This window comes from Aulostomus chinensis, chromosome 21 (assembly GCF_037954235.1).
Source record: "Aulostomus chinensis isolate RoL2024-O1b breed Wild chromosome 21, RoL_Achi_v1.0, whole genome shotgun sequence".
NCBI classification, from domain to species: domain Eukaryota; kingdom Metazoa; phylum Chordata; class Actinopteri; order Syngnathiformes; family Aulostomidae; genus Aulostomus; species Aulostomus chinensis.
In genome coordinates this window covers 1,803,090-1,822,500 of record NC_141340.1, presented here as the reverse complement: position 1 = coordinate 1,822,500, position 19,411 = coordinate 1,803,090, and the positions used below count along the sequence as shown (strand labels likewise).

Genomic DNA, 19,411 nt, shown 5'->3' with positions numbered 1-19,411 from the left:
AAACGCCCCTGCTCGTGACACAACTGTCAACTAACACTGATTCTTGTTGAACGAGCCTCCACACCAACAGCGCCACTGATCACTCAGCAGCAAACGTTCCCTGTGACGAATGTGACAGACATCAGCAGGATAAGCAGACGCCTGCCACACGTTTGACTCGTCCTTCAGGAAAACGTTGATCACGTTCATCTTGTCATCTCCGGAAGGTTCGTCCAGTTACCGGCACGAAGGAGAGGAAGAGAATTCCTCCATCACATTTAAAATGCAGTAACACTGTATTGTTTGCGTGATGTATTGTTTCTATATAAAGCTGCATGCCAGTGCACATCTATCTATCCATCTATCTATCTGGCTCCACCCCCTCATCTTCTCTCCATCTTTTCATCTCTTTGTCTCTCCTCAGCTGTCGTCCTCTCAACGTCCCGCTATTATTTGATCTCTCCCTCTTTTCTTATCACATCATCATAAACTGCCAGTCTACCCACAAAGCCGCCATGGTAACCACATCTACATCCAGCACACACACACACACACACACACACACACACACACACACACACACACACACACACACACGAGGAATGCGTCATGCGTCGGGACCTTGGGCTGTCACGCTCACATGCAGGCACCCGTGTGGACTGCAGAGGGTAGGTCCATGTGTCCACTACAAAACCAGGCAGCAACACACACACACACACACTCACACACACAAACACTCACTCACACACAAAATCCATCAGTTTATTATTATGTTTTCACTTGCAAATTCACATTATGGGAGCTTTATATTTTTGCCTAAAAGAAAAGCCCCGCCCCCAACATTTGGACTAATTTATGTCCGCCCAATATGAGAAAGATCTCATGTACATACATACACACACACACACACACACACACACACACACACACGGTGGCAGCCAAGTGTCACATCCACAACAGAAAAAATAGAAAACTAGGGCGTCCTGATGATTCAGTGGGTTAAGATGCCATCCATGTAAAAACAGCATCGCCCCCCCAGTCACATAGGAGGCTGGAACAATGGATTCATCACACCAGGAACTAATCTGTCGCTGCTGCCTAACTCATCTGTTACACCCCTTTCACGGTGCACACCTGCGTTCAGGAGGTTACTGAACCTAGCAGACCTGCTATCAGAGCTGAGAGGTCTCCTCCCCGCTGCCAGGAGACCAGAGGCTGGCAGTCGTTTGTTTTTGGTGTCATGTTCGACATCATCACACCGTGATGTCAAAGCAGCAGCGGTGCAGCATCTTGGGCTTGTTCAGCATCCGCGGGCGCTGTAGCGAAAGCAGCACGGAGGAGAGTGACGGTGGTTTTTGTCTCCACGTTGATTTTACGCTGAGTGGGCCACGTTGGAACACGGTCAGGCTCCACTTGTGACCGAGATGATAGAAGTCACTTCAGACGACAGGCTAAGTTAATTGCATATTAATTAAAATCAAGATTAGCAGAGATAATCATCGACGCTGATTAGAGACAATGACAAGCTGTATCTACAGCGGGGTCATGTGACCTGCAACTAAATGCTGATTCAAGCTGTTCCCAGTGCAGCAGACCCCTGAAACTCAGTGCCTGAAACTCAGAGTTTAGAACTCACAACTAGAAGGACAGAAATCACATGACACACAAGCAGCTGTCAGCTGACAAACGCAGCCAACGTCTCACCATCTGAAACACCAGGTTCTCCAACCTGCTGCTTGTTTCCAGCTCGTCTGTGACGACGCGCTGATTTCACAGCGACCCGCAGCAGGTCATAGATCGCACAGATCACCATGACCTGATACCCATGTGATCAGGGGACGCTTCACGTCCATCTAGTTTAACGGTTTGACTCACAGAGAGACGTGGAGCTGACAGCTGGTTTTACTCCTCGTGTTAAGGAAACAACGTTGCTAATATTCTGCTGCGCGTCTGCGGTTCCTGAGCTGTTGACCACATAAATCCTTTTTCAGACGTGTGGTTTGTGTTTCACCACATCAGCAGATAACCCGCGGTGCTCCGGTCTCCGGTACCTCCCACGTCCAGTAAAACACAAAGACTTTGGTGTAGAACCTCGACCGGATCCAAGTTTGGAGGAGCAGCTGACGGAGGGAGTTAACTGGTGGGACGAGGAACCACCGCTCATACCAACGACTGCCGCCATGAATCTCGCTGACACTCCGCGTTCATGAGTGTACTTTAGCAGCTCCGTGACGCGTCTACGCTGTGACTATCTCATTAGTATTGATTGTTTCTTAAAGATCTGACACTGAGGACTCCAGCGGGGCGTTCTGCTGCAGGATGACCCATATTTAAGATATTAGCCTCAGACACTGGGAGGTTCACATCACTGTGTATTTTTCTGGTGATTACAGAAATCCTTGCTAACGAGGGGAGCTGGTGAGCGGCTGGTTAGCAGTCACCATAGAGCCAGAAATGAGAGGGAGGGTGTTGCTCCTGGACCAGCGAGACAAACGTGACTCACCAAGGTGTTTTCAAGCTAAAAAAAGAAGACGGCAGGGTTGCAACCGCGCCGGAGTGAGATGAGGATATTCATCCATCCACAGAAGATCAACTTCAGTGCTTTTAGAGACCCCGATGAAGGCCACAGGCCGAAGCACATCGGTCTAATAAAGTCGTTACATCAGCTAAAAGCGTTGCCGGAGCCATTTTGGACTAAATATGACAATAAAAATCTCAAAGAACAGCTGAGATGATCCAGAACGAAGTGTTATGACTGTGGTTCCCTCACAAGGTGCTGCAGATTTGCCTTCTTCTCCAGAGAGTTCTCTGGTCCAAAATGGTGGAATGGAGGGAACAATCACCGAGCCTCCTGGTATTCATCTCAACAAACCCGCTGTTTCCTCTCCAGCATGGCTTCAACGCTCACGTCAGCTGTGCATCTTCAACGCGATCGTCTGTGTCTTTCTCGCTGCTGAGAACGTTCACATTGCGTCTGTTCCTTTCTATTCCCGTGTGCCTGTTTTGAAAATGTGCTTTCATGTTAATTATTTATTGAGTTGAATTATCCAAGAGGCAGACCATTAAATTAGCAAAATCCAACATCAGCTCCAACACACCAGGACAGCTGATGCATTCCTCCATACCTCCACAAGCTGTAAAACCTGCTTCAGCTGATCAGGCGACTGCTTCTCGCACACAAGTACCTGCTGACACAGTGACGTGCCAGTCTGAGCTGGGGGGGCCAGCTCACCCTAAACCTCCCACGCACGCTGCTGCTCTGACAGAGAACCTCCTACAGCTACATCACTCATTCACAGGCAGGTGGAAAACCTCCACCCCCAAACGGGCACGATCTGATGTCTCGCACACAAGTAACAAAAAGGTGTTGTATGATGATAATATTAACTAAAGTTATACAGCAACAACTATGAAACGCAGGTTAGCAAAGTGATGCAAGCACCAGCCTCACGTCTGAGACTATCATTTCTGCTAGCTTAGCAGGTTCTACGATGGAGCACCGTGCAATCGAAGATGAGGAGCGTCATGAAGAGCGAGTAGGGAGGCCAGGGTGGTCCGCGTAGTAGTGGGAGGGCTAACATAACGTTCGTAAAACCAGGAGCTAGCATTTAGTAAAACGTTAGCTTAGCTCCTAGCAATAAGCTAGTAACAGAATTGGTTGAATTCCTGTCAAAATATTTTATAACAAAACTGATCACACTGTTAGCGGTTAGCATGAGCTGGCAGTTAGCATGGAGATAGCATCAGCTTTCAACTGGGGTGGCATGCATTGGTTTGCATTTGCAGCAGTGGGCGACCCTGTGCCATGGAGGGCCGTGTGTGTGCAGGTTCTCCTTCCAAACAAACACTAACAGGTGATTCCACTGATCAACACTCCTTCAGCCACAGAGGAGTGTTGATCAGTGGAATCACCTGTTAGTGTTTGGTCAGAGGGACAACCTGCACACACACGGCCCTCCATGGCACAGGGTCGCCCACCCCTGCATGACAGCATCTCACAAGCTGAAAGTAATAATCCATTTGCCTCTTCTTCCTGGTCCTTAAGGCCGAGATGGAAACAGACAACAACGAGCCGCAGGAACCTTTAACTTACTCTTCTTAGAAACTAAAAGTTCTCAAAGCAGCAGTGATGAAACCCTGATGATAATAACTTGCTGCTTTTATTTTGAAGGTGAGATCACCGCTGGACCAGGCCTGCTGGGTCCGGCAAAAAATTAAATAAAAGATGGAGTTTCCTCCTTAACCACTCCTCACAGTGGCGAGTAATCGAGGAATCAATTAGTCACGCCCTTCCCCCGTTGGAACCCACCTGAGACCGCAGTTCTGTGTGTTCCTGCATTGAAAAAAATAAAACTCCATCCACCACGCACAGAACAATTCAGCATCGATTATTCATGAACGTCTTCAGTATGGATGCTAATTTTTGCAGATTTCCACAAACAGGCTGACCTGGAATGCACCGCTGGAAGCCACACACACACACACACACACACACACACACACACACACACACACACACACACACACACACACACACACACACACAAGGGTTGCTGTGTTAATTGGGAAAATAGAGCAACTGCAATATTTGGAGGTGAACCCCTCCCCCTCTCCAGATTAATATTCAGAAACAAACAGCTTTGATGTGACGGGAAGTATTTAGGAGGTCGATGCCGTCACTTTCACTCTGGTGATTAATTATAAACGAGAGGACTTTCCCTCGTCTGACATCAGTTCCCGTTTGTCCAGGTCAGACGTGTCAATAATTAAAGGAACACGCCCACTTTTGGGGAAACTCTCTATGTCGTTGATGTTGACAAACATCTCTTGTCAATCGTCTTCTGAGTTGGACAAGAAGATGGAGACCCCTCTCACACACACACACACACACACACACACTCAAACCTTCAGTGTGTGAACATCAAACACACCAACATGGAGGATGGTTGGTTCAGGCCCTGCTGGACTCCAACAGGTGGCTCGCTCAGTCAGCGTCCTGCATCCAGCATCAGCATCAGAGCTAAACGCTCCACGGCCCTGAGCGAGCGCCACGACGCCTGGAGGTCGCAGTAATACGCCGGAGATGATGTGATTTGGGCGCCGCTCAGCGAGGGGGGGGGGGGCCCTTATCTGCCGCAGCTCAGCTGATTGCTGAGTTTATCTAATAAACAGGTTGAGCGCCGCTTCGCCTTCTCAAAGAGGAAGAATAAAAAGTTTCATTTCACAGAAGCGCCCATCAAACCTGACAGGAAATTGTTGCCGCAGGTTCATTTCTCTGCATTTCAATCCGAGTGAAGGCAGGAAGGTTGCTCTGCCTCGCCGGCAGGTTTCAGCTGCGGGAGCTGGGAGCTCCTCAGCAGGTTGAATAATGAAGTGACTCGACTGGAAACCAGTTATCACCTACTGGACGCGGTGAAATCTGCTGCTCAGCAGAAACACAACACTTTCAGCTCCAACTTCTCCAAATACATGAATTGGTTGCCCTTCTGTTTCCAAATGGCGTCTATTTTTAGCATTTAAATGAATACAAACATCTTGAGGCGCTTTTCTACTGATGCAAAAACTCAGTCACATCTGCTTCAGTCTGCATGAAAGTCACTGGGATCCTGCTTCATCTCCAGAACATCCGGAGCAAAGAAGAATCATCTGAGTTTATCAGCCCAGTTTACTCATCGCGCCGATTCAGACGTGTCAGAGATGACCGATATCTGCCAGCACTGATTTATCCAGAACCTCTGACTGATCAACAGTGACATCAACACTGAGTTCTGGGAGACTGGGACAGCACGAGGAGCCGCTGACTCCTGCTGCCACGAATTCAGCCCTCCGAGCCACAGCAGCGACGCACTCACATCTCTCAGTCGACTGGAGGACCCAAGTGGAGCTTAGCAGGTAAAAGAGGAACCATGGAAAACAGCCAGCAGGGTTCAACTGAGCTTCATGCTACTTCTGACCTCTAATGACCTCCATGACCTCTGTAGGCTCCTCTAGACTCTTGTTAGCTTGTTAGGGTTTTTAAGACTCCACCACTCCACCATCCACCAGTCTGGTGTTTACTGGTGGATCTGATGTAGAACTGAACCTCCAACATCCACCGGTCTGGTGTTTACTGGTGGATCTGATGTAGAACTGAACCTCCACCATCCACCGGTCTGGTGTTTACTGGTGGATCTGATGTAGAACTGAACCTCCACCATCCACCGGTCTGGTGTTTACTGGTGGATCTGATGTAGAACTGAACCTCCACCATCCACCGGTCTGGTGTTTACTGGTGGATCTGATGTAGAACTGAACCTCCAACATCCACCGGTCTGGTGTTTACTGGTGGATCTGATGTAGAACTGAACCTCCACCATCCACCAGTCTGGTGTTTACTGGTGGATCTGATGTAGAACTGAACCTCCACCATCCACCGGTCTGGTGTTTACTGGTGGATCTGATGTAGAACTGAACCTCCACCATCCACCAGTCTGGTGTTACTGGTGGATCTGATATAGAACTGAACCTCCACCATCCACCAGTCTGGTGTTACTGGTGGATCTGATGTAGAACTGAACCTGCTGGTATCTCCAGCTGCTGGAACCACATGCAGTAACCTGATCTGACGTGTTTACATGATTCAGTCAGCAGTCGCATTTCTCCAACGTACCTCAAAGTAAATATCACAACATTTGGTTTTCCACTTGGCGCCGCTGTCACTGGCAGTATCTCAGTTTGACAGTGACACTAAATAGTTTGGTTTTCCTGCCTCGGCCACTTCTGAAGACACTTCTCTAGCATTCCTGTATTTTCTCCCAGCCAGGAAGTATCAAATATTCCTGCTCTTCGTGTCACTGAGCGCCAGGCTTGTCTCAGCTGCGGCTGCCTGCTAATATCCATCCCTTCTCCTTCTTCTCCTGGGTCTGCGGCGCCGCATCGGCACACGTGCAGATTAAAAACACACAAAATAAATCCGTTTGAATCTCTACACATGAACTGAATAACGTTAAAGTGTGAGAAACAGCACTTGCTGTGTTGATCAGATTTCTCAAAATTCCAGGCACTCTTGAATAATCTGGTGACTTAATGAATCCAGAGACGGATTCATGTGTAAACACGACCACTGACCTGGAGACGAGGGAACCGGACCCTCAACTACTCATTCCTGGGTTCTAGGACTCAATAATGCTGCGCTCCTTTACACCCAGGAAAGGAGAGAGTATGTCGGAGTGTGTCCAGGCTCTTATTTTGAAATGATGAGACACATTAAGCTGCACACAAAGTGATCGACACATCAACCAGCCACAGACACTTCACTCTGTTTAAATGAGCACCAGTGATACACACACACATACTAGAAGACCTGTCAGCCTGACACACACACACACACACACACACACACACACAAACTAATACACTTGAGTGTTTCCACGTCCTACCGCCGCTTCCATCATGACTAACATCTGCCAGCCGCAGCAGGTTCTGCTCTGATAAACACTCGTTGTGTGTTGCTGCAGCCAGAGTGTGTGTGTGTGTGTGTGTGTGTGTGTGTGTGTGTGTGTGTGTGTGTCTGTGTGTGAATGATGAGGCGGATCAGAGGCAAACGGGACAGTTTGATGTACGAGGCTCGACTAGTCTCCGGGACTTCAAAGAACCCGCGCTGATGTTTTTGGATTGAAGCTGCAGATTCCTGATGGTCTGTGAACGGGACCCTTCGCTGCTAAATTATTCAGCCCCTGGAGGTTGCACCTACACGGGCCTGGACAGCAGGAGAGGAGAGGCACTGCAGGTTCTGATTTCTACTGCATTCACACACACATTCCAGACAACATGGTGGATGATATCCAGTGTGTATGTAGGCCTCCTCTGACTAGCCAGGCCTTCCACAGCCTGTATGAATAAAAGATTCCCATTATATAAGGCAGAAATGTCTGATAACAGCTGTGATTGAGATGCAAGTGTGTGTGTGTGTGTGTGTGTGTGTGTGTGTGTGTGTGTGGAAATTGAGATGAGGGTGTGTGTGGGGGGTGTGGGGGCATCTTCAGCAGCTGCTCTGCAGGCCCAAACACACGGAGGCAGGAGGCTGAGATCATGGGCATCAAAAGACAAACTGCCCCTCCGTCCTGCTGGTGCTGTCACGCAGCCGTGCATCGCAATGCTATTGTTACCTCTCTCACACACACACACACACACACACACACAGGTACACTTTGTGTCAACATCTCAAGGTCAAAGAAGAGGTTTCGGACCCAAAACGAGCCGTGGTGGGTGGTGTTTTTTTTTATCTTCACCGCTGAGACAAAGAGCAGCGGCCGAATCCGCAGTGTGTTCCCGCTCTGCCCTCATCCTCCCCCGGCTACTCAGAGCTGGCCGGGCCGGTCCCTGCCTGACAAACATCTGGATGGGAGGAGCGGGGGAGGGGGAGGTGGGGTGCCAGGAGGAAGGGGGTGCAGGCAGGATTCCGTTAGGCTGCCGGTGTGGATGGTGATGCTGAGATAACGGGATAATGAGGGGAGGGGAGAGGAGGAGGAGGAAGGAGACTGAGGCGAACGTCTTACCCTCTGACAGCTCCAGCTCCAGCTCCGCCAGCCGGGCTCGGATCTCCAACGGTATCGGTGACGCCTCCCGGTCCGCCATTCGGCTCGTACCGCTGAAAAGACCTCCAACCGCCGCTGCCTCCTCTTCCTCCTCCTCCTCTTCCTCCGCTCGGAAGGCGAGAGCTTCTCCGCGGCGGCCCCTCCTCGGCGGAGGCGCGAGAGGGCTGCGAGGCGTCGAGGGAGAACAAAGAGGATAAATCTGGGTCTGGTTCTAGCGGGGGCCCGCCATGGCGCCCGGTCCTCGAATTGGTAGAGTCCCGCTCGGTCGGTGGGCTGCGCGCGCTGCCGTTGCGGTGGTCGCGGTGCTGGTAGCGGCGGCGGCGGCGGTGATGATGATGATGATGATGATGGTGAGGAGGAGGCTCGCGCAGACCGAGTCAGCGCCGTTTGCAGCTGCTTGCCGCTGAGTCACATGACCTCGTGGAGGCGGGAGGGAGGGGAGGGAGGTGTTGCTCATCACCGGCAGGGGGCGCAGCGAGCAACCACACCCAGGCTGGAGGAGTTGACGCCTGGCGGAACAACGCGGTGGTTCCTTTAATTATTAATTACCCAACAATCTTATTGGGACACGCTGCTCTGGGATCAGTTTCCTGGAGGAATGTACCACGTGACGGAGCCTCATGGGGGGGGGGGGTATTCTGACGGCAACTTTTGTATCCCAACATTCCTTCACAAGCATCCTGAGCCAATAAAACCTACATTTTGTAAAATGTTGCATATTTAATGCTGTTGCGAAATTTCAATTTTTCCTCATTCTTCTAATTTGGCTTTTTTTTAAAATTAATTTATTACCTCACTGATCTAGTTAGCAAGTTCTCACTTTGGGTCAGTCAGCATTTAAAACAAGTTCATTCTGTTTTAAAATTAGGAATATTTATAGTTCTAATTATGAAAGTCAAACAGCAATGCTGAGTCAGATTCAGAAAAATAAAGATACAATTAAAATCTCGTTGTCTATGACAATTACTAGTTATTTTAAGGCAGAACCCTTAAATAAAACATCTATTAATCCTTCATTTCATGTTTTGACAAAGAATCATAAGTTGTTTCAAGTATTAACAATATTTTAAAAGCTTCCTCCAACATTTCAAGATGGTTAAATTGACCTACAGGTCCTTGACTGCAGTTATTAATGATTTTTATGGCCTCTTATGTTCAATAATGCGCATCACGTGACTCAAGTAAATAAGTGTCAAAGGTCAAGCGGTGTTTAATAAATACCGGCATGTTGTCCCTTAACCGGAAGTCCCGTCAGCCGCAGTGCAAACACGCAGCGTCCTCACACACGACGATGGATCACAGCCGCCATCTAGCGGCTGCAGCGGGAACTGCGGCCTCCTGCTCAGGGGAGACGGCGGAGAAGCTGCGGAGGTTTAATCCACGTGTTGGACGTGAAGAGGCGCTTCTTTAACGCTTCAATCGTATTTACAACTGCACAGACAAAGCGACACGTGCTGCCATCATGGCTGCTCTGTCGCCATGACAACCGCTTTACATTTTAAACATCACATTTGATACAAAGGGACGTTGGACTGTACATTCAAGTTTTCTTTTCGAGGAATCACATGACTCAGCACAGATGAGGACAATCAATAAAGCTTTTACACACAGAAACACACTGAAACGTCACTTAAATCAAATTTTAAACAACCTTCGAAGAGGAAGTCCCGCACACATACAGGACGGATGTACAGTACTTTATAAAACCTTCTATAGGAGCTCATTTGTGTGGCCCTGTCTGCTGCAGGTGGGGCCTCAAGCCGACACCTGACGCCATCATGTTGCCCCTAAATAAAGAAAAACAGAACCTTCAGTGCAGCAGAAGAAACCTCCCAGGACGAGTGATGCCGCATCCAAACGGAGCCTTCGATCAGAAGTGCAAAGCAAGAAATAAAAGCAAGGTGAATTGAGGAGCTGGCTCGGACATCCGCAGCGGGTAGGGAGCCGCCCCCTCCCACACATCAGTCTACGTGGGCGGGACGCTCCTCAGGGTTCACGTGTTCCCTCTCTGTATCCCTCAGTGCTATAAAACATCTGAGTCTTCTGAGCCTCTCAGAAAGAATAATAATAATAAAAAAAAGAGTCCTTGTCTCTATCCCATGTAATCACCATAGCAACGAGGCAGGGTTCTGGCCTGGGTAGCCTGGGTGGTGCAGCGTCTCTGAGGGGGCGGGGTCAGGGGGCAACTGCGACCTGTTGCCCAAAGCTCTTTGGCAGATCTCGGCGTAGCTCATCTTCTTAGACTCCTGACCAATCAGAGCACAAGGTGGCGTCAGCATCATAACTTCCTGGAGAACCACACTGAACATCAACAGAACCTGACTGCTGCGGTTTGATTGACATTCAGAAATGATCAGTCCAGATCAGGACCGGGGCTTGTTTTATTCGGGCCGCTTGAATCTGAGCACTGTGAAACCAAACTGGACTGAACAGACAACGAAGCGTTTCACGGTTCTGGTGAGTGAGTATCAACATGGAGCTGCTAGAACAGGGTCTTACTGAGACGGGTTCCTGAGCCAGCTGGTCCAGTTTGGCCTCGCCGGTCCTCTCTGCTCTCTCAGTCCCAGCCCTGCAGCGACAAAGAGGTCAACCACAACAGACAGCAGCAGGACAACCACCAATCACAGGTCACATGGGAAGCGTCTTCAGGTGAGAAAGGAACAGGCGCTCCTCATCGTCTCCAGGTTACTTACTGCTGCAGGATTGGCTGAGGCTCCCGTGACATCACTGGCCTGTTGGCTGGACCCTACCACCAGAGACAGCAGTTCATCATCTGTGTGTGTGTGTGTTTAGGGTTTCACTGTGTGTCCTCGTGGAGACTGAGAGAGGCGGAGTCACTTGTTACCTTAACGCCACTGTCAGCTGGAGGCGCCTGCGAGATGGAAGACTTGGGGGGACAGAGAGGAGGGAAGCTCTTTACCCCGAACTCAAGAGGAGGAGACGGTGGACGTGGAGGCGACTGTCTGGGTGCATTCTATACACAAACACACACACACACACAGTAAATATCATGCATCCTACATGCAGGAATGAGTGTAAGTGTTGGGGTCGTCCTCGTCCTGCGGGCGGCGCTACAGGCTGCTTACCAGATCCTTTGCGGCGGGCATGTGTGCTGGACTCTCCCTCCTCCTCCTCTGGCTGGAGAATCCTCTCCTTCACAGCGGAGCAGCAGAGCAGTCAGACACTTCCTCTATCAACACAGCGCTCTAACTAACCAGCTGACGTCAACACTGTCAGACCTGTAAATGTGGACGTGTCTACTGGTTCCTGACTAGTGTCACCAGCTCCTCCTACCTTCCCCCTTCATAGGTGGATGACGGCCCGTGTTCCATCCATCCACCTCTGCTCTGACGATGCACGTTACCCCGCGACCGCTGCTGAGATGATCTCTGAGGAGAGGCGGAGCCTTCCGCTGGTGCCGGTTCTGTCAGGTGAACTGAGCCTGTCTGGCTCTGCCAGGGGTCCGAGGCCGAGGCCTTCCAGCCGCACCTGCCAGAGACGAGTTAGGACCCCAATTGCTAGTATGACCACGTAAAGAGCGCACGAGCACAAGTCTGACCACAAACATCATCTTTATCACTCTTCATCATTAGGTGGTGTGTACCTGTGGCTGTGAGGGCTGTGAGGGACTGAAGGTCTGAAGACGGGCGCCGCTGGGACCCCGCCCCTGAAGTCATTCACCAGTGACGGAGGCTGCTGATACAGACAGAACATGACAGACAGAACAAAAAATCAGATGAGGAGGGTCCGTGGAGGCAAAGGTAGTAAACATACACTCATTCATCACTCCAGTCGTACAGATACTGCTGTACCAAGAAAGACTAGCAGTACAGATACTGTAGATACTTAGGTACAACAAAAGAAGTACACTCTAAAGTAAAAATATGGAGTTTTTCCTGCTCCGCCTGCTGTGCTGCTGCTTCACTGTCATCATATCGATGCTCTGCCTCCCCCGAATCAAACGAGGAAAACTCTCTTCCTCTTTACAACTGACGCAATAATGGAGTGTGCACACACGCACACACACACACACACACACACACACACACACACACACACACACACACACACACACAAACACACACACACAAACACACAACTACAGCAGGACCCACCTCTTCACATTTGGGGCACACCACTGTAGCCAGCGCTTCGTAGGTGAGGTGCGCTTGTGTGTGGGCGGGGCAGGGATGCTGGTACATGGCCGGGGGCAGGTAGACAGTGTAGTGGTCGCCACAGTTGTCCTGCTCCATCGGCCTGAAGGTGCTTCCTGTAGAGTAGCAAGGGACTGCCATGGTTTTGGCTTTCATCCTCACCCTGATTGGCTTTCCCTTAAACACTCGCACCTCCTCCCGCAAGTACTTGTAGACCTGATGAAACACACAACAGAAACAACATGGCAGTCACGGCAGGCGCACTGAGCAAACCTTGGTTTGAATGTGACAACCATGTGACTACCCAGCAGCATGTGTTGCTAGGATACATTGTAGACTTATCTTTTGAAATGAATCATACATTCCTAGGCTACCGTTAGCTTAGCACTGCTAACATCTAGGCCAGGGGTGTCAAACTGATCCAGTAAAGGGCCGGTGTGGCTGCAGGTTTTCAATCCAACCCAGCAAAAGCAACACCTGATCCAACAAATGAGCAGTGTGGACACAGCTTGATTGAGTTAAGTTGGATCAGGTGTTGCTTTTGCTTGGTTGGATTGAAAACCTGCAGCCACACCGGCCCTTTACTGGATCAGTTTGACACCTGTGATCCAGGCTCCCAGCATCATCAGAGGGTTCATTAGTGAAGATGATTTTGATGAACTGAACCTGGAAGATCATCAACTTCTGTTCACCAGAGCTGATTTACTGGTTCAATCACCACAATCACATGGAGCGATCCTATTGGCTGCTGTGGGAGGAGCCAGGAGATGACCACTTCCTGTTAGACTACTAACACACCTCATTCCTGATATGACCACTTCCCGAACCATGAGCAGCTGAACATGTGTGTGTACGCATGTGCACGCACGCGCGCGTGTGTGTGTGTGTGTGTGTGTGAGTGTACTACCTGCAGTGCTTCGTCCTCTGAACTGAAGGTGATGAACCAGTTGTCGTTGCCAACAAACTCACAGCTCAGGAACCTGGGGACGGTCTCTCCGAGGATCAGAGCCTCCACCTCCTGAACAACAACAACAGCCCACAAGCTGTCAATCATTTGGCTGTGTGACATCACAGAGTGAGCAGATGCAGAGAAACAAGAGGAAGACTTGGGGAGCGGTGGTGAGGTAGAGGTGGGGGTGGGAGGGGGTCTTGCCTCGTGAGGTGTGGCGCTGGGGATCTCACGGAGGATGATGACACAACGATTCTGTTTGGGCCGCACCTTCTGACCACATGGCGCCACCTGGACGTGCGGCAGAGCTGTCAGGAAAAGACAAGTCACAACAAAGATTTGGTCCTACAGGTGCTTCAAAAGTGTAAAAGAGTAAGACGGTAAACTGTAACACGCCCCAGTTTAGCAGAAATGAAAACCTTGTCAACTCGCCCTTCGGTCCCAGGTTTGAGGCAAAGGAAAGAACTCCCCCAGAGATCCTTGCATGAACGAAGGATGGAAGAGACAAAGGACGAGGTGAAAACATGGCGCCTCTGGGTTTTGGCTGTGAAACATCTCTCTCTCTCAAGAGCATTTACTCACCTCCTGGGTTCTCTTGGTAAAAAGCCCTGGCTTCTCTATACAGACCTTAAACTCATATTTGACCTGTGTGGGACCTCATTAAACCATTCCTCCTTTATCTTGTTTAGGTCTGGCGCCCTGCGAAGGCGTCACTGATGAAAAGGCTAATCCAGGTAAATGTAACACGAGTATGACACCCCCACAAAGAGATTTGAGTGATTTTGAAGTAAAGACTGACTTCTGACGATGTCTGAGATGAGGCTCAGGTCGGCGCTGAGGCTCTTGATCTTGCTCAGGCCAGCCAGAGCTGTGATGGCGATGTACTGGTTGCTGTCCATCTGAGACAGGAGGTACGGGTCTGTGCAGAGGTACTCTCTGAGGGTCAGGGACAGAGCGGACAGTGAGAAGACGTATCTATGGAGGAGCGTCTGGAGAAAGTACCAAACGGCAAGAACACCAACTTACAAAATAGATGATTCATTTAGTGACTAGACAAGGAGCAGGTAAGGAGGTCCGGTCATGCAGCATGAAGGTAAAACAGCTAAACTGCAGTGAGTCCCTCATGACCACTCCAGTCCTTCTGGCAATGGTGAATACTGGCGCCCTGCAGTGGCACAGTGTTTTGTTACCTGGTCAGGCAGGACTCCAAGATGCTCCTCAGGTTTTGCTTGGTCTCATCTGAAAGACAGAAGTTGATTGGACGTGACGACGGCTGAAAGAAGCTGTGAAGAACCAACTGAACACGATACCTGTGAGCGGCGGAGGATTGGGCTCCGCGCTGGGATCTTCAGGAGCCAGACTCTGGCCCTCCGCTGCACCGGGATCCACTACAGCCGTGGCCAGGACCACGTCTCCCCCAGATACTGGGACGTAACCTGGAAATGAAACGTAAAAGTGTAGCCCCGGCAACCGAGAGTTCCTCCTCTCTCAGGTCACATGTCCATCAAAGTACCACCATTTTAACCACATTCCCAGAAATTTTGCATAATTAAATGAAGTTTATGGAAGTTTCCTTAATTATGGATGGCTGGACCACCACAGGTTAGGAGGAGGTTGCATTCGTTCATATTCATCTTTTTCACCTCCCCAAGCATCGCAAAAATGCAAAATTGTGAAATTCTATTGATTTCTCAGTGTTTCCACTGAGGTTATTTTGTGCAAATTAAAAAAATGTGAATAGAAGGACCCGGATGCTTCTAGACCTCTAATTTGAAACTTTTTGGTGCAGTACCAATAAAAGTTAGGTGTTTCCCATCTGGTGTTAATATCTGGTGATGACATGGAACCTACCAGGGGAAAAACGTCTTTTCCATTGAAAACTCAAATGAAGAAGAAGAGTACGACAGGCCCACCTTGTTGATGGAGCTGATCGGCGGGGAAGTGCAGCCACGGCTGCTGGGCGACGGGGACGGCGGGAGCAGGCAGGTCCATGCTGTAGCTGTGACTGCTCCATTGCTCCACGTGATGGTTAAGAGTCGGGGCAGCGGCGGGCTCCTGGAACCAAGACACGACACGGCGTACATGAAATACACAGAGGCGATGGCTTTTTACTCTTAAAATACTCAAAATAGTAATCTGGAAGAATATTTCATGTACATTTGAAGTATTACTGGACTAAACCTTGTAGCTCAAATCCCACCAGCAGGCGTTAAAGACATGTTAGACCATCTCCAAACACACACACACAAAGGGATGAGGGGAGTTTGTAGTCCAACAGGATGTTAGCTTGTCAGGGATGAGGGGAGTTTGTAATCCAACAGGATGTTAGCTTGTCAGGGATGAGGGGAGTTTGTAATCCAACAGGATGTTAGCTTGTCAGGGATGAGGGGAGTTTGTAGTCCAACAGGATGTTAGCATGTTGATGATCTTCCAGGTTGAGTTCATCAAGTTCACCTTCACTAATGAACCCCTCTGACGATGCTGGAAGGTTAAATGGTCAGCAGTAGCAAGCCAAATGTTAGCGTATCTTCAGCTCTTGTGAACCACAGACTTCATTTCTGGTGTATAAAACCAAACGCTCTGACTTGGAGACGAGGAAACCGAAGGTTCAACAACTCAGTCTGACTACAGGGTTTCAGGACTCGTTCCTGTGCCGCTCTAGTGTTCATTTATAGTTTTTAACAGTTACATAGGTATGTACCGAGATCTGGGGGTGGTCCGTGTGCCACTCCCACACACAGGCGCCCTCAGGCATCAGTGTGCTGTAGGGAAACGCCCCCAGCAGAGCCATGGAGGGCTGGAGGTCTGAGACTGAGGCAGGGATCTGCTCTGCGAGTGTCTTGCTCTGAATGGGCTCGCCCTCCGCTGCCCCCTGGGCCCAGTCCCTGCTGCAGTCCTTCACACCCAGCTGGATCCAGGCTTCAGGATGACGCCGGGTGACACAGGAGTCTGCATCTTCACCCAGCAGCTCAGAAACCATTTCCCTCATCCCACTGTCCCTCTCGCCCTCCTCCTCTGCCGGTGGCACCCTGTGACCCAGGAGGTGAATCTCGTATGAAGGAGTTGACGCAAACGCGTCAATCTGACCAGGGTCTACGATGACACGGGGGTCCTCCTGGGGCTCTTGAGCCTGAAAGCTTGTGTTGTTAGGAATCACGTCAGTGTCACAGGGGCTTTTGGACAATGTTGCTGGACAATTCTGAGTCTCTGGGGGAATTCTAGTGTCAAGAGCAGGATGTTCCTTGGGTGGCATCTCAATTGTCGCTTTGTTGGATGAACGGAGAGGTGCAGATGAACTTTCTTGCTCACGTGTGACATCAGGCTGCGAGGAATTGCTGACGGCTAATATTGCTGGGGGAGGAGAGGCAGGGGAGGAGTTGTGGGACATGAGCTGATCTATTGGACTGCCTTCTGCTTCCTCACATATGTCCTCTACGTGGTTCACCTCCATGTGGACTTTGCAGCATGCACTGTCAGAACCTGCCAGAAAACTCAGCTCCATATCCTCAAAAGCTGAGCACACAGAAGAGCCAGCTGTGCGAGGCGAACCAGAGGCAGGAGCAGACGCTCGGCAGTGGACAGACACAGACAGTGAAGACGATCCGTCACCTGAATCCTCAGCGGCGCTCTGCTGGCCGACGTATTCCTGAGAAGCAGCTGCGAGATCAAGGGTGCACTCACGAGACCCGTCTTCGTCACTGCTCTCCAGATCCCTCCGAGCAGCTGCTACCGTTTCCCTTGCTGGGTCTCTGATGCCTTGAATCTTGGTGCAACTCTGAGGAGGCTCGTCCGTGCCGTCTGCATCTGACCCCAAGTCAGTTTTCTCAGAAGATTCAAAGTCTTGATGAGGAAGCTTGTTCAACTCAAATGTTGGGCCGCTGAAATTAACATCTACTATGTCAGCGGGGGCGGAGTCACACAGGTGACACGTAGTTTTAGTTGAGGTAAGTGAGAGGGCGGACATGTCGTTGGACATTTCTGACCTGGCAGAGACGATGCAGACTTGGGTGGGACCCGCTGTCCCACTATGATAAACATCATCTTCCACCCTTTTGCTTGGGTTGATTCTCACAGAGACACTCACGGAGGACTCATCCATCTCTGTCGGGACCGCCTCCATGGCGTCCAGCTGACCAGAGCCATCGAGTTCAGAACTTTGGTCGTGTTTGTCTGTCATGAGTTTAGGCTCAGACCGATGATTTACGTCAGCGCTCAGGTCTGAGCGTTCCTCTGCCACTCCCCGTTCCTCCGTGTCTCTCGAGGCATCTGTGTCCTCTGCTGTCCGGCTGCTCAAGCCTCCAGTGATGTCACAGTGGTCCAGTGCCGTCGGGTGCAAACTGCCTACAGGACTGCTGGTTGGCAGCGGTGGGTCACACAGGGGAGATGAGGTGGTCTTCTCTGCCTGTGATTGGCTGCAGAGTGGGGTCTCCTCGGTGCAGGGGGGAGGAGCAGCTGTCTCTTCATCAGCTGTGCTCGGTGACTGTGGTGCTCCAGCTGTTTGGGGCTGGTCGTGGTCGTGGTCAAGGTCACTGGCATCAATGGAACATATGCTGTAGAAGCTCTGTGTCCTTGCTGTGAAGCCCTGAGCCAGGCAGGTCCTGACCACGCAGCCTTCCTCCATGACCTCATGTGTCTGCTCTGCTCCACTGGAATCCTGCTGACCCGTGCTGACCAGCCACCGCTGCTCATCTGACACCTCATGGCGGTTAGGGGAGGGGAACCAGGCAGGAGGGGACCAGCAATTGGCTGGCCCGTGGTGCTGCAGCCCCTCTGGTAGCTGGTTGAACCACACAGCCCTGACAGTGGCGTTGTGTCTGGCTGGACTCTGCGTGAGCACCTCCTTGTAGGGAGCCGGTTCAAAGCTGGGCCTGGAAGTCTGAGTGTTTGTGTGCGCGTTTGTGCTGCCGACGGTAATAATAGCCGGCTCCTCCCTGCCAGCGCTTCCCAGTTGCAGCACGGCTGCCTCTATCACAACTTTGTTTTCTGGTTCTTGACATCTGTCCTTGGCTTTCACTGACCTCCACTGGGCCGGTCCGTTGGCCTCACGGTTCTCCTCCTCCTCCACAGACCACTGCTGAGTTAGAGCCTCAGCGTGTTGCCTGAGCGGCTCTGTCACCTCCTCCAGCCCATTGTGGTGTGGCGACGCTAACAAGCGGCTCCTCTCGCTGGGGGGCCCAGGGTTGAGCTCCTTACTAAAGCAGCAGCCCATCGCTCACGCCAGGAGATAAAAAAACTCAAGAGTGCTAGCACGCGAGCTAGCAGCCTACAAAACCCAGGAGAAAGTCATGAGCAGATCCTCTCAAAGCTCCGCCACATGGAGAAAGAAAAAGAACCTCAACTCTCTCCAGCTGCCCCCCATCCTCCTCCTGCCCTCCCCTGCCTAGAATAGTAAAAGCGGAGGAGTTCACATGGCCCTGCCACTCAACAGAGAGTGTGTGTGTGTGTGTGTGTGTGTGTGTGAGAGCCCTAGTTAGGCTAGAGTTTGTAAGGGGTCAGCACATGGTCCAGCGGTAGCCAATCACAGCGTAGGACAGCAGCAGTGGTCCCTCCTTCCTCACATCCCTCCACTCATCTCCCTTCCAGCTTCAAGTCTCATCCTGGCCGCTGCAGCACCGCCGGCCTCCTGTACTGTGGGTGAAGCACCAGGACAAAGACTGGCCGTGCTGGCGACCAGCTGACTTCAGAACCTTCATAGACGATCCATCGATGAAACCATAATCAAACCCAAAGCAGCGTAGCGCCACTGCTGAGCG

General features: G+C 50.8%; 2 protein-coding genes across 6 annotated transcripts in view; both read right to left on the bottom strand.

Moving 5' to 3' along the window:
• The window catches only part of LOC147241323 (disco-interacting protein 2 homolog C), a 46,269-nt gene extending 37,385 nt beyond the window's left edge, over window positions 1–8,884 (bottom strand). For all 5 annotated transcript variants that reach the window (XM_086192074.1, XM_086192075.1, XM_086192077.1 and 2 more), the window contains exon 1: window positions 8,517–8,884. In XM_086192074.1, coding sequence (XP_086048200.1) covers window positions 8,517–8,595 — 79 coding nt within the window. In that variant the 5' untranslated portion in view covers window positions 8,596–8,884. The remainder of the gene's footprint in view (window positions 1–8,516) is intronic.
• Window positions 8,885–10,139: 1,255 nt separating this feature from the next.
• LOC147241322 (uncharacterized) lies at window positions 10,140–18,882 on the bottom strand. Its single transcript, XM_086192337.1, has 15 exons — window positions 16,333–18,882; window positions 15,572–15,713; window positions 14,969–15,094; window positions 14,849–14,897; window positions 14,458–14,594; window positions 13,863–13,966; window positions 13,617–13,727; window positions 12,671–12,925; window positions 12,160–12,251; window positions 11,850–12,044; window positions 11,642–11,708; window positions 11,401–11,529; window positions 11,249–11,301; window positions 11,055–11,124; window positions 10,140–10,801 (listed from the first exon to the last, which is right to left on the bottom strand). The coding sequence occupies exons 1-15, from the start codon at window positions 18,865–18,867 to the stop codon at window positions 10,661–10,663; spliced, it is 4,206 nt and encodes a 1,401-aa protein (XP_086048463.1). The 5' UTR covers window positions 18,868–18,882; the 3' UTR covers window positions 10,140–10,660.
• Between the last annotated feature and the right edge of the window lie 529 nt (window positions 18,883–19,411).